Source organism: Onychomys torridus, chromosome 16 (genome assembly GCF_903995425.1).
Source record: "Onychomys torridus chromosome 16, mOncTor1.1, whole genome shotgun sequence".
Taxonomy (NCBI): domain Eukaryota; kingdom Metazoa; phylum Chordata; class Mammalia; order Rodentia; family Cricetidae; genus Onychomys; species Onychomys torridus.
In genome coordinates, this window is record NC_050458.1 from 66711528 (window position 1) to 66726977 (window position 15450).

Consider the following 15450-nt stretch of genomic DNA (forward strand, 5'->3'; position numbering starts at 1 on the left):
CAGTCAGAACACGATTATTATGTGTCCATGGTATGCCCGGCTTTGTGCTGAACTTGGAGACAAAATACTATCACTTTCCTTTCCTATAGTCAAAGCCAGGAACCAGCATCATCGGCTCCCTGGGCTCTCCCTCCCTCCCAGCCTCAGTGCAGAAGGCAGTAGCTATGTGGTTCTTGACCATCTTCTAAGGACAAAAAAAAAAAAAAAAAAAAAATGCAAAGTTCACAGACCTTGGCAAAACTCGAGACTCAAAACTCGTCTGTTCCCATGCCTCCCAAAGAAACCATATGTAATTACAGACATCACCTTGGGGTTTCTCTAACTCTTCCTATCTTGTTCTCTACATTGTGTCATTCCTCCAGTGTCAACCCAAGTCCCGGAAACAGGAAAAATCAATTCAACAACAAAAACAAATAAATAAAAAAAAATCAGGGCCAAAACATAGGAAAACCCTGCTTATGCACCAGTAAGAGACAGACAAGAGACAAATATATGTGAAACATCCACCAGGAAGTAGAGATGTTATGGAAGGGTAAGGCATGGAAGCACCCTCAAGAGGCGGAAACATGAGGGTCATGAGTCCTAGGTCAATACAGGCTACATAGCAAAACCTTGTGTAAAAAGGAAGATGGAGGAGGAGGACTATGAGAGAGAAGAAGAGGAGGAGGAAGGTCTGTGAAAGGAAGAGGAGGAGGAGGAAGAGGAAGAAGAAGAAGAGGAGGAGGGGGAGGAGGAGGAAGAAGAAGAAGAAGAAGAAGAAGAAGAAGAAGAAGAAGAAGAAGAAGAAGAAGAAGAAGAAGAAGAAGAAAAGGAGGAGGGGGGGAGAACCAGCAACTATGGAAGAAGTGTAGCAATACAAGGTCAGACTGGAGAAATGGCTGCATGATAAAGAGCTCCTGTTGCCCTTGCAGAGGACCCGGGTTTAGTTTCCAGCACCACATGGTGGCTCATAGCCATCCATAATTCCAGTTCAAAGGATCCTACCCTCATCATCTGATACCCAATGGGCACCAGGCATGCACATGGTACCCAGACATACATGTAGGCAAAACGTTCATGCACATAAATGAATCTACAAATAAAAAGAGAGAAGGGGGCTATTTCATGGAGTTGCCTTGGAGACCTGTCCAGTAAATGCAGTGAGGAGCAAGCATGCAGACATCTGGAAGGAAGGGGTCCCAAAACATGGACATCCATGAGTGCCCTGAGGTGGGACTGGGGAGAGGGTCTGAAGGATCCATCAATGGCTGAAGCAATGAGAGTGGGAGACAGGCCTCTACAATAAGGTCTGAGTAGCTGGGAGGAAGGTCACACAGGGCCACATGAGGTTGGCTTTTTCACTGAGAGGGGAGCCATTGAGGTCAAACCGTGGAGACATGAGTAAGACACGAGCTGGCATTGAAAGATTCACTCTGGCTTCTGTGTAGAAGGCAGACTGCAGGAGTCCAGGGGAACAGGTGAGAGATGCTCCCTCCTCCTTCCTGTTGTCTTATCTTTGCAAAACTGGCTTCCACCGCCTCCTGCAGGGATGAGCCGAGAGCGCTACACAAAAAGTTAGAAGTTTCCCCTGTTCAGGCCACTGGAGTGAGAGTTTGAGCTGGGAACTGCCCTGATGAGATTTCTGTGATTAAACACGTGCTGAGTCTGGTATCCCAGCAGACCTTGCCCCTGAGGAGTTCCCCGGCAGCAGAAATATAGCCTTGCCCTCTCAGAAAGATCCAGAAAGACTTTAGGAACTTCCTAGCTACATTGCTGAAACAAAAAGGAAGCAGGGGTAGAAAGATCTTGACGCAGTCATTTAACCTGGAGTTAAGGGGAAAATCTACATTTATTTTTTCATGAATTATTTCTAAGGATCTCTCTCTACTAAAGAACTGGGGGGAATTCAATGGGAGCTAACACGGAGGATGTGAGTGTGGTTGGAAGGACTCAGGTAGCCATGGCCACTGGAGTAGTCTAAAGAGATTAGAAAAAGCCACCCATGGCGCATAGCTTGTAGATGGTATTGAGAATGTTGAAGAAATATTGTGAAGAACAAGGAATACATCTATCAGGAGACAAGGGGGTGACACAAAACCTCTTAATCCAGAGAGTGACCAAGAGTGGAAAAGAGGCAGAGCAGTCCCAAGGTGTCGGCTGCAGAGCAGGGGAGAGGGTGCTCATGCCCAAAGCAGGACCCAGGCTCCAGGCTGGCCCATGGAGGCCCTCCCCTCTCTGTCTGAGCTAACTTGCTCAGACACCTTGGTCTGAGCTTACTTCCAGTCTTAGGACGAAGGCTGAAGCCCCCAACAAATTGAACAGTCATTCAAACCAGAGTCCTCCACAGCCTGGCTTCTACTCCTTGCCCTTCATCTCCAGGAACACTAAGCTGGTTTTGGCTTAGTCACATTCTGTCCTGTGTCATCTGGAAGCCTTCACTCTGGTATTCTTGCTGCTGGGAAGTCCTTCATCCCTGGGCCCTTCCCCAGCTCCGGGTCCACACTCTTTTCACCTGGCCACTTCCTTGGCTTCTATATCTAGACAAGGGCCACTTCCTCCAAGAGTCTTCCTTGAATTCCTTCTCCATGGTACTTAAAGATCCTTGGTGATATCTACAATGGCTCTCAACACCCTCTTAAATTCTGGAATGTCTGTGGGTAATGTGTCTGTCCCCAGGACTCCCAAAGTCATGCTCCATACTCAGGCTACATCCTCCTTTGCATCAGCCTCATCTATCATGACCTCTCTGTCCCTGTGGCCTCCCACAAAGCCAACACAGAAAAGGTATTCACAGACAGGATTGTCAAGGGAAGCCCCTGTCAAACAAGGGGGAAGAACTCCAGGATAAGGGGGAGATACCTATCAGGGCACTGCTCAGAGAAAGGGGTGTACTCAAAATCTATCCTAAGAGGCTTAAGGGAGACCCAGCACTGGTGTTCAGCACAGTGCAGCCTCTGACAGACTTCCTGAAGAAGAGGCTTCCCTGAGCATCCTACTGGGAGAGCACTCACCCCCACCCCTGGCACTCTATCCCTTAAATACCGTCTCCTGTGTGATGCTTTCTGGTGTTTCCAAGCCCTCTCCCAAGACTGGAAGTCATCTCACTTTCCCCTGGACAGCCATTGCTTTGGTGGGTAGCTCCCAATGGCATTCATCTGTCTATTTAATTACCAAGTCATTAAGATATAGACATGACCATCTATACCAAAATCTCCCCCAAAGACTCGTCTAATTCCTTTTGTATTGGGGTCCATACATTGCCTAGCACAGGTTGGGCTTTCAGCCAACAGCAGTTTGTTGGTTCATTCCATAACCATTTATTAAACAGCCACTAAAAGACAGACATACAGAAATGGACATCGTGATGAATCCAGCCAGGGCTTCTGGGCTGTTTGTTGAAATGATGAATGGATGGGTAGATAGATGGGCGGTTGACAGGTGACAGTCAAAAACATTTCTCACAAGCCTGCTGTGGTGCTGCACGTCTTTAATCCCAATACTCAGGAGGCAGAGGAAGGCAGAGCTCTGAGTTCGAGGTCAGCCTGGGCTACTGAGTGAGTTCCAGGACAACCAGAGGTACACAGAGGAGGAAAAAAAAAAAACTTTTTGTTGAACTTCTGCATGTCTTTATCTAACTTCTCCCTTGAATCATCAAGTATCAAATCTGAGACACAGGAAGTGATACCGTGGCATTGAAGGACAGTCTTGCCTGGCACAAGGTCAGGCAGAAGTGAGCCTGGGTCCTGGGCATCCAGCCCCCACCAAGGCTTCCTGGCCACACTCCTATCCTCAGACACTTTTCATGGATAGAGTTCACTCCCAACCTTGACATACTAAAGGCTTTGAATAGATGTTTATGATTCTACCTCCCCTTGGCCTCTCATTCCCCTGGCTAGGCTACCAGACCGCTCAGAAACAGACCACATGAATGTTTTCTCTTCTTCCTTCCTCCATTTTTTTCTTTCTCTGGTTTTGTTGTTGTTAGTTTGTTGTGTGCTGGGTTTGTTGATTGGTTGATTTTTGAGACCAGGTCTTTTCATGTAGCCCAAATGGGCCAGAAACCTTCATCACTGCCTCTGTCTCAGCTTCCTCAGCATGGGGATTACAGTGTGTACCACTCCAGCTTGGGATTTCCTCTTTTATGAAAGTATTATATAAATAAAACACAAAGACTCTCACAACCAGTTGCCTCTTCACGTAGCCACATTGACTCTAAGACACACTTGCGTGCATCTCCTCTATAGCTGCCTCGATGGACTAGATCATTAACTGCCCCTGCAGAGGCCAGACAGACCCTGCAGCCCCATGGACTGGCCACTCCCACACTCCTCTGGAGCAGAAGCATGAGAAGAAGGGACTAGGGCAGCCTGCGGTCTTCTGGTAAAAGAGCCGGAAGCTTTGCCCTCACTCTAAACCCTTAACTCCTCTTCCCCACCCCAGAAACTCAAAAAAGAGCTGACCGGGCATTTTCCCAGGGGCAGGGCACAGTGGGGGAAGAAATGGAAGCCACTTCACAGGCTACAGGTGCTTCCTGCTCTGACACTCATGACACAGAGGGCAGCAAGCCCAGGGCAGACAATGGAGAGATCAGGGTTGGGCTCCAGAAAGACAGATTTCTCTGAGCCAGAAACCTCTCCCAAGAACATAGCCCATGTCAATGCTCTCTGTTCTGTCCCAGAGGAAGAAAAACCCCATATGGCCTCAGTGTTTGTTTGATAGCCCCATGGGTAAGTTCAGGCATGTGCAAAACCTTTCCACATCCGCCCCCCTCACTGCACCATCAGGCCAAAATTCAAGGGGAAAGGTGGCACTTGCCATGGGAAAGATAGGTCAGGCTGAGATGGGAGCTGTATATTCTGTCTGTTTTTAGAAGTGGGAGGTCTGGAACTGAAACAGAATGTCCTCAAAGGCTACACCAAGACCTCTCCTCAAACTGTCCTCTCCCCCTGCAGCATAGCACCAAACAGCACCCCAACCAAGAAGTGTCCCCCTTCCTTGCTCCAGAAGGCCTGCCTGTCCCCCTTCTCCCTTCTCTCAGGGGCAGCAGTGCAGACTGAAGCCCAGTCAGCCCAAGGAAGTGGAGGAGAAAGCAAAGCCTTCTGACTCTGAAAGAACATGCCTGCTCTCCTCCATCCAACACTCATGACCTTGTTAATTCTCAGAACAGGTTCCTGAAAGCCTCTCAGGAGGCTTGAGATCCCGAGCATGGAACTGCAAAAGACAGAGAGGCCTCTGGCTGGAGTGTAGCTCAGAGAACACACAAAGCATGTGCAGGGCCTTGGGTTGGATCCCAGACACCAGCAAATAAGAATAAAGATTTCTTGCTGGACACTATGTTCTATATACAGGAAAAGCACTGGACTATCAGATGCCCTGTATACCTCCAGACTCAGCCTCCAGGATGATCCCAGGTTCAACACTGAGACATCCTGCCCCAGGTCAACCTACAAGCATCTTTCATATAGTTGGGGTTTTGTGAATCTGTTCCTCTGCTCTCTGGGCAGCCTTTGGGTCTGTATCCTGCATCTCCACCAGCAGTACTTTCTGCATCTTGGAAAGGGAACCTAGGTAAAGGTCTGAGGATCTGTCTGTACAGATCAAGGTCACTTTCTCAGGTTATCTGAGAACATCATCTGAGTAAATGGGCTTCTAGAGCCTCCTCCATAGAATGCAATGTCAACCACTCAGAATGAATGACAGAAGCATTTTATTGGGGATGAATAGAGAGGCGAACAGGGTTGAACAAGACACCAAGCAGTCTTTGTTGTAACCTTGCAGAGTCCATTGCTGCCAGGTGGAGGAGAATGACCATAGTTGTAGCAGATGGATGTCCAGGATCTGGTGGAGGGTGGTATGACTGGAGTGGCCGCATGTGACCCTGAAGTTTTGAAGTTTTGAAGGAGTTTCTGGTCTTCATCCCTTCTGTCCATTGGGGTGAAATCAGACACCCCTCCCATTGAAGGAGGGTCACCAAGAAGCTGCCAAGCCCCAAAGGGCAGAGGTCACACCACAGCCAGGATCATCCCAGAACTGAGGGACCAGAACTAAGGAAGAGACTCTGACAAGATGAGCACTGGGAAGGAAGCGTGGAGATGAAGTGAAGGAGCTTGAAACACCAGCAATGGCTGACCCTGCTGAGGTCTGGGCATCAGGACCCTGTCTCTTCTATCGCTGGGACCTCTTGCTCACGGTGGTGGTAGAGGTGATCTTGGTACCAGAACTGCCGTAGACACCACCACCAAATCCAAAGCCACTTCCAGAACCGGAACCAGTGCCGAAACCACTACCCAGGCCAAGGCAGATGCCAGAATTGCCGCCAATGCCGGCACCGCCAATGCTGGCACTGCCACCAACCACCGCTGGAAGGAGAGATGAAGTCCAGTTACTCTCAATTCCAGTAGTCCCCAGCCCAGACCCAGAGGAATAGATGGTAGAAGATACTTACAGATGCTCACAGCACTCTGGCACTCTCCAGACATCCTATTGGAGAGAAAGAGTCGTGAGCCATGCAGAACAGAACCCCATGTCCTTCCACACAAAGATATTATGTGCTTATCTCAGCCTTGAGTAGCCATACAGTAACAGCTGAGTATCAAAACTATGTTCTGCTGGTCCTGGTCAGAGAGTACCAAGACATCCAGCAGAAGCAAGAAGTCCAGCAGAGTCCTGACCCCCAAACCCAAGCCTCCTCACCTGCACTCCTCGCCCTCCAGTAGCTTGCGGTAGGTGGCGATCTCCACGTCCAGGGCCAGCTTGACGTTCATCAGAGCCTGGTAGTCACGCAGCAGCCGGGCCAGGTCCTCCTTGGCCTTCTGCAGGGCACCCTCCAGCTCTGTACGTTTGCTGTAGGCATCTTTGAGGGCCAGCTCCCCACGCTGCTCTGCATCAGCCACAGATGCCTGCAGAGTCTGGCACTGTAGACAGGGACATTGATGGGCAACATCAGTTCCCTACTTCAGAGAACTTCATACCTGTTCCTCCTCCTGGGCCAGCTTCCCTTAGGTAAGATGCTAGAATTCTGTTCATTCTTCTCCCCACTTTTCCTAACTCAAGAGTCCCATTCCTAACTGGGTGGTGGTGGTGGTGCACACCTTTAATCCCAGCACTTGGGAGGCAGAGGCAGGTGGATCTCTGAGGCCAGCCTGGTCTACAGATCAAGTTCCAGGACAGCCAGGGGTACACAAAGAAACCCTGTCTCAGAAAAAAAAAAAAAAAAAAAAAGAGTCCCATTCCTTCCAGACAGAATACTTCCATGCAGGCATGAGGCAAGACCACAGAGCTTACCCATAACCTCACCAGACCAACAAGATAAAGATAAAGATATATGAAAACCAGGGAAGACTAGCCAGGAGCCCTGTGTTTGGGATATCACATCATATTAAACAAGACATTCTGAGGAGATCTGTGTGGTTGGTATCATGAGGTACAAGGCCCTATAGACAAGCCTAGAGTACCCCAGCTTAGTGCCTTCTCTGTTAGTCCCTCCATAAAGGCACCCACACCCACCTGCTTCTTGATGTTTTCAATCTCTGCCCGTAGCCTCTGGATCATCCTGTTGAGTTCTGAGATCTCATTCTTGGTACTCTTCAGGCTATCTCCATGTTGGTCAGCTGAATTTTGGAGCTGCTGGACCTGATTCCCAGGGGAACAGGGCTCTAAGGTTATATGGCAGACCCAGTGAGGGTAACCACAAGTGAAAGCGTAGTACCAAATGCCATGAGACCCAACGTCAAACAAGGATCAATGGTATCTAGAGGATCCACTCATCTCACACACCTACCTTGGTCTGGTACCAGCACTCGACCTCAGCCTTGCTCCTCTGGGCAATCTCCTCATACTGGGCTCGGACCTCAGCAATGATGCTATCCAAATCCAGGTTCCGGTTATTATCCATGGACAGCACCACAGATGTGTCTGAGACGTGTGTCTGCATCTGGGACAGCTCCTACAAGGCCCATGTCTCACATAAGACCCCAGTAGTCAGTCTCCCCTGATCTCTGACACCATCCTCCCATTCCCATGGAAATGACTGTGAAACAGGTCTGATGGAACCAGAGTTAATAGTCCCCATGTGTAGGGAGAGGGGAAAGAGAGAAATAACCGTTGGTGACATCTCTGGACAAAAAAAGCAATGTTTCTAGTCTGTACTGATCCTCGAGAATATAAACACTCTGAGGGTAATAAGGCAGGGGCTCTATGTGTTGGGTGGAAGACAACGGAATGGAAACATGATGAGCAGCAGTGACTTCTCCCCAGGCAACCTCCAGCTCTAAGGTTCATCCAGTCCTGAGAAACTCTGCACTGAGTCTCTCACTTTGGTCTTTTCTCTCCATGACCTTGCCAAATTCCTACTGCCTTGACATAAATTGCTGGAATCTATTAAGAATCATGACTTCCAACCCACAGCCTCATCATAGATAGGGGTTGCCCTCCTCTAAGTGGAGGATGGAGGCCTCACCGCTTCATAGAGGACCCTCAGGAAGTTGATCTCATCCTTAAGGCTGTCCGCCTTGGCCTCCAAGTCCACCTTGATCATGTAGGCAGCATCCACATCCTACAGAGGTAGAAGAGGAGGAAAAAAGGGGAGGATGAAGAAGGGGAAGAAGAGATAAGGAGCAGGAAGTACAGCTGATCGACACCTCCAGCATTTTACAGCAAAGGGGAATCATCTGATGTATCTGCCACTAAAGTCATCAGAACACATGAAGTTCACTGTCTAGATGCATTTTCCTCACACCTTTACTTCCTTATAGATCTCACCCCATTACCCACTTCCTTTGATACCACAATCCCAGATAGAGCCAAGGAAGATCTTTATCTTCCTTGCAGAGATGGGCTAAACACATGACTTAAGCCAAGCTCCACTTCCAGCAGGAAGGGATGCTACATGCTCTTCCTGGCTCACCTTCTTCAGGACCACAAAGTCGTTCTCTGCAGCTGTGCGCTTGTTGATCTCGTCTTCATACCTGGGGGTGGGGACAGGAAGACAGAAGACCACTGTGAGCTACTTGTCGAAGCTCCACGGCTTATTCCCAAACATCTAAGAGTTTGGAAACATCCAGATCATAAGCAGTACTACCCATGAGGCTAACACCTTGGCCCTGGTTTATTCAGAGACAATAAAAAACAAGCATCAGAAAGCCTGTTTTCAGGGGACAAGATGTGAGGGGAAACCTCAGTGCAGTGGTCATATTAGATCATTGGTTTTAAATTCTAGGCAAACACTCTAGTTCCCCTTTCTCAGTGTGTGAATGTGCTCATTTTCTCAGCCCCATCCTCCAGAGAGCAAAAGTAAAGCTACTGGGTATTGCTTGTCCATTGTATGTCCTATCTGCCCTGTCCCTACTCCCTATTCCATTCAATTCTCACAACCACAAGGTAAGAATACTACTCCTACTAAAGACTAAGAAAGCCAAACCTCAGAGATTTTAAGAAACTCATCTAAGGCCACACACACACACACACACCCACACCACACACACACCACACCACACCAATCAGTATTCAGTTGGCTCTACCTCTTTCCAATCTATATACCAATCTATATTCCAACTTATGACCAAGCTAATGCTGCTATTGATCCATTTTTTTCTGAACCTCTTTGTGCCCAGCAGACCCTAGAACCTAAATCTATCACTGATTAAAGCAACTAGTGGCTCCTTGGCCTCTGCCTATGAAAACATGACCATTTGAATATGAAAGTTGGCTTAGAGGAGCTTTCACCCAGCTGTGGATTCCTGGGGTCCCAAGCCGCTAGAGAGGAGCCTGGATGTGGGCCAGCCCTCCCTCTCTTCACTTACTTGGTCTTGAAGTCCTCCACACTGTCCTGCATGAGCTTCAGCTCTGACTGTAGGCGCCCTTTGTCGTTGATTAAAGAGTCCAGATGTTTCCTCAGGGCATTGATGTAAGTCTCAAAGAAAGGATCCAGGTTTCTGGGGGATGTGCTGGTGGTCTGCTGCTGGAGGAGGTTCCATTTGGTCACCAGGACCTTGTTCTGCTGTTCTAAAAACCGCACCTGTTGTGGAAAAAAGACACAGGCTGTTAGTAAGGGCCAGAAGCTGCAGCAGAAGGGTAGTCTGCAGCCAGCTCCAGCCTAGGTGGTCCAGGCAGCCAAGACCACCCAAGAGTCACCCAGCTTGGGCCACCACATAGCAAGCCCAGGGCACCATTATGACAAGCATGCCACTGGGCCCATAGCTGTCTGAGGGACACATAGCTTGGAGAACAAGTGTAGGGTTGACAGTACAGCAGGCACAGCTTTCTAACCATGGCAGACCAAGGACCCAGGTGCAGGGCTAGAGAACAGAAGTGTCTGTGAAATTATCAAATCAAATGTGACCAGGAGGTACAAGCACAGTTAGCCGCTGCTTGCATTCAAGGGATCCTGACCCACAGAGAAGAACAGACACATTCACTAGAGACTTTGAAAATAAGCTAAGCATGGTGGTGTGCCTGTGTGATCCAGCACAGGCTGAGGCAGGAGGAGGATGAGTTTGAAGCCAGCATGAGCTACAGAGGAAACCCTTGTTTCCTGAATCTGTATACAGCTAAGTCCATACATGTTCTGAGACTCAGCTGGAATCCACCCTGACAAGGACTTCCTGGAGCCTTCCCTCTCTAAAGCACCTAGCCAGGCCAGCAGAAGGAGTGGCCTAGCAGAGCATCTCCATGTTATACACAACAAATGAGAGTCCCACCTCTGAACCCAAAAGGTGAGAGAAAAAGAGATATGGCAAGGAGGCACCAAAAGCTCAGTCTGGCACTCCAGACTGTATCCCTGGGGTCATAGTAAAGCCTCCACTATAGGCTTATCTGAGCCAGTGGGAAGAGCAAGTGCACCCACACATTCACTTCAAGATGGTTCACTCTTGCCTTAAATACCTAAAGGAACCAAAACCTTGACACACAGCAACCCAGAACAGCCTGAGCAGGAGCATCACACTGGTCCCTATCCATAGAGCTCTGAGTAACAAAATTCCATGACACATGGCCACAATTGAGCCTATACAGGGAGATCTCCAGCTCTTGCATGAGAATGGAAGCTGGGTTAGAAAAAGCAAAGAGCATCCCCTCTGTACTTCAAGCAGCCTCAGAAACGAGTGGTTTCACCCAGAGACAGAAGTAGGTGCGAGATCGCCTCCTGGCTAAGACCCATGGCCACAGGATTCATTTCCACCACCCTCTGCTCATGTCGGGCTCACTCGCCTTGTCAATGAAGGAAGCGAATTTGTTGTTGAGGGTCTTGATTTGCTCACGCTCTGCGGTGCGGACTTTCTGGATCTCTGGGTCAATCTCCACCTGAAGAGGTGTCAGCAGGCTCTGGTTGATGGTGACTTCCTGAATACCTCCAGCAGGACAGACGGGGAAACCAGGACCACCTCGACCATTGAAGGAACCTCCAAAGCCACCGCCAAAGCCGCCAGCCCCAAACCCGGCACCGAAGCCTCCGGCACCACCGTAGCCTCCGACACCACCGTAGCCACCGCCTTGGCAGGACCCAGCCACGCTCATGGAGATACTCTTGTGACCCCCGAGGTTGTAGAGACTCCTGCTGCCAAAGCCCCCAGAGGAGCATCGGCCTGCACCCCCAGACATGGAGGCCGAGCTGAAGGCCACCCGCCTGACTCCAGCGGCAACGGCTGAGCCACTGCTAAAGCCCCGGGAGACTCCGCGGACACTTTGCTGTCTGGCAATCATAGCTGAGAGAGGAGGCAACTGCAATGAGCGTAGAACAGAAGCGAAGCAAGGGCCAGATCGTGAATGCCAGAGCCCTTGGCCCTCGTAGCTTATATAGGCTGGAGCAGCAGGGCTTGGTTTCAGGGGCATAAAGGGAAAAATCCGAAGCATCCCTGGGCTGGGCCTTTGGCACAGGCCCATCTTTCTTGCACCTGCTGAGCATGTCGCTAAACACACCTAACAGAAGTCACTGGGAGGGCATGGCTTACGGTCCCATCCCCTCCCTGAGCTAGTGCCCCAGGGCCTCCTGCATCACAGCCCACCTGACTCAGCCCTGCAAAGCCCCACTGCCCTTCCACCTTCCTGGCCAGCCTCATGGGGCTCCTGCTTCAGACACATAGCCCTGTCACCCCTAATTTCATGCCACAGACTCTGGAACCTAAGAACCTGGGTTCCAGGCTACACACCCTGACCTGAACAAGCTGCTCTCTGAGCTCAACCTCCGTACTCGTAAATTGGAGAGAATGCAAATATTTACCTTTCCTCTCAAGACAAGTGAGATCGTGATCATGGATGGGTGCTCTGTAAGCTGTCACAAGCAGTTCTTGGGCTTTGCATCCATTGTTCTTTTCCTCCATTCATCCTTGGCCCTCTCTTCACCTAGGAAACGAGGCTCTTTTCGTACAGTTCCAGCCTGGTAGCCTTTCCAAGCGAGAGCCAAAGGAGCTCCTGTCTGGGATTTCACCGTGTGGCCTGCGGCCACCCTGGAGCCCACTGGACTTTCCCAGAACATAGCACATTTGGTTTTTCCAATGTGATCCCAGAATTGTGGAAAGAAGTTCCTAACATTCTTGATTCTGAGGACAGCTTCGGCAGAATGGTGATAATTTGAGGCCCCTCCTCCCAGCCATGTATAAGATGCCAAGTCCATGGGCTGGAGAGATGGCTTAGAGGTTACGAGCACTGACTGTTCTTCCTAGAGGTCCTGAGTTCAATTCCCAGCAACCACATGGTGGCTCACAACCATCTGTAATGAGATCTGGTGCCCTCTTCTGTATACTAAATAAATATATCTTTAAAAAATACATATATATTTAAAAAAGAAAAAGATGCCAAGTCCTGTTTTTACTCCTAAAATCTGGGATTCTCTAACTGACTTACATCAGATTTCTCACTAATTAGCTATGCAGCCTAGGGTGGTCACCTGACCCTCTGAGCCAAGCCAACTCATATGTAAAACAAGACATGTGCCTGTGCATAGTTGATAAGACAATGTACCCAAGGTGCCCAGTGCATTGGAGGCCAATAGGCACTCATTCGTATCCTGTCCAGGCACTAGGAAATCCAATGCATCTGTGTTCCCTCCTCCATCCATCATTGAGGAAATGACCCAGATGTGCAAAGGAGCAGCCATTAGCTACCTAGAGAACCCTACAGGCCTGAGCCACCCCATGTCAATGAAACATGTTCCCCAAAAGCTTCCCTGATGCACAAAGAACTCAGGGTAGGGGCCCGGAAGATGAGCATGGGTCAGGCCTTAGAGATGGAGCTACAGGGAAGACCAGACTAGACAGGAGTTCAGCCGTTAGTCCGCCCAACTCTCCCCCATCTCCTCTGCCCTGACACTGTCCAGCTGGCCACAGTAAACCTACTCTGGGCCTGGGAGGTTCGGAGCCCAGACAGGGAGGGCTGGAGCCCACATGTGCACAGAAAGCTGGAGCAAGTGAGCATGGCCGAGCAGAGAGGTATTTGCTGGGCACCAGTTTTGAGCCAAGCTCTGTGATTCAAAGGACAAAGGGACTATGGGACACTGCATCCAGGCCTGTGCATGCCCACCCTAGTCTGAGGGTAGGTGTGGCTTAGCCAGAAGGTGACAAAACTCCACATTCCAAGGGCCATCTCATGCAGGCGGGGGTGGGGGGGGTGTTTTGAGAGCCACCTTCTTGCCCTTCTCTCTACACACACCCCCAGAACTCACCTCTAACATCCATAGGTGCTAAGGCTTTGATGGGGATTTACCAGATAAAGCCCCAGGGGACTCACGGCATACTTCGGGGTCTTGTATGTGGGACTATAATACTCCAAACTTGGGAGAAAATTACACAAGTGCATGTTCATGTCAAGTGCTGAACAAAAAGGAGGTCAGAGCCAGACAGTGATGGTTCATGCCTTTAATCCCAGCACTCTGAAGGCAGAGGCAGGCAGATCTCTGTGAGTTTGGGGCCAGCCTGGTCTGTAGAGAGAGTTCCAGGACAGCCAAGGATATGCAGAGACACTCTATCTTGAAAAACAAAACGAAAAAAGAAGAAGAAGAAGCTGGGACTAGAGGATTTTGAGAGAAATGACATATAATAATACACAGTCACCCTCATTTTGTGCCTGGGAGTCATCCAAACCACAAAGCCATGACTGAAGACTTCCCTGATGGTTACTTGAAGCATATGCCTGTCCCTTACGTCAAAAAGCAGAAGAGAAAAGCCCAGTGCGTTCTGGGTAGAAGCAACTCTCTTAGAATGCCTGTTGTATGTTCAACACCGGGATGTTTTCTTGGGACACTTTTATTCTCCTCAGCCATTCTAGCAAAGAGACATTGAGGCTCAGAAAGGTTGTCTGTTGAGATTCAACAGCTCAAAAATAATGGGTATAAGAAGCCAGTGCTGTAGGCTTGAGCTCAGAACTCATAACCTTAGCTTTCTGTACACTGTTTTATATGGGTTCTACCCTGTGCAGAATTCTCAGCCACCCACAGTTGATGACCCTCCAGAACAGGAGCAGGGTCTTGGGGAAACATGGCATGCTCCAGCTCAGTCCTTTCTGTCCCTACTCTGTATGACTGGTGACTTGACTTGTGTGACCCTGTCCTAACAGGTACTCAGTAAGTCATGACATGGTCCTTAAAGGCCAGTCTTGTGCTCTTCAATTAACTAAATACAAATTAATATAATTGTAAATCCTACAATAAACCCAGATCAAACAAGAAGAATGTTCTGTTCTCGATGTACATCCTGTGAGTTTATTAAATCAGAATTGCTGACACTTTGCAGAATCCTCAACCTGTAGGTAAGAAATTGCCGGTAGACACAAGCAAGAACTTCCCAAGTGAGGTGGTTTAGTCCCTATGGTAAGAGAGGCAAAGAAGAGGTTTTGTTGTTTGTTTTGTTTGTTTTGTATTTTGTTTTCCCTTCTACATGGGGCACAGGCAAAGACAAGCGTCCACCAGGAGGTGACAATTGAACACTGCTCTCACACTCCCACTGCAGCCCTGTGCACACACAGCTTTGGCTTTTGCCACTGCCCTTGGTGACCCTGCTTCCTTTGGCCACCTGCCCAAGCCTGGCTCTGAGGAGTAAGCCAGATGCTGTCAGGCATGGAGCGGGAGTGGGCGGGTGTGTTCATTCAGAGCTTTCTGAGTGCAAGGAGGCGAAGCCTTCCCATTCAACTTGGGATTACAGATCCTGAGGCCTCTGTCACTGTCAGCCCCAACCTGCAGAGCAGTGTGGGAAAGTATCTTGCCTTCCCTGGTCAGGTGGGTACTCTAGCCCCACTGGGTCACCTAATCTCAATTGCCCCATGGCCTGAGTCACTCTGAGGGAGCCAGAGCCAGCAGAGGGATCAGAAATCCTGCGTGGAAGAAGCCAGCTCTTGGGAGGCCCGGGGAGCTGAAAGGAAGGTAGGGCTCTTCAGACCAGGGCCAGAAAAGGTCATGGATCAGCTAGCTTGGTCTCTTGCCCCTGGCATGTGCCAGCAGGGGCTTTCAACCCTTCCCAGAGCCAGACACTCTTGGTGAAACTTTCA

The 15450-nt window shown here is 49.5% G+C and overlaps 1 protein-coding gene across 1 annotated transcript; it reads right to left on the reverse strand.

The window, feature by feature from the left end:
• Positions 1-6144: 6144 nt before the first annotated feature.
• Positions 6145-11735, reverse strand: LOC118597178 (keratin, type II cytoskeletal 4). Its single transcript, XM_036208487.1, has 9 exons — positions 11185-11735; positions 9780-9994; positions 8885-8945; positions 8438-8533; positions 7760-7924; positions 7486-7611; positions 6673-6893; positions 6425-6459; positions 6145-6338 (listed from the first exon to the last, which is right to left on the reverse strand). Exons 1-9 carry the CDS (start codon positions 11674-11676, stop codon positions 6145-6147), a joined length of 1605 nt encoding a protein of 534 aa, XP_036064380.1. The 5' UTR covers positions 11677-11735.
• Positions 11736-15450: the final 3715 nt, after the last annotated feature.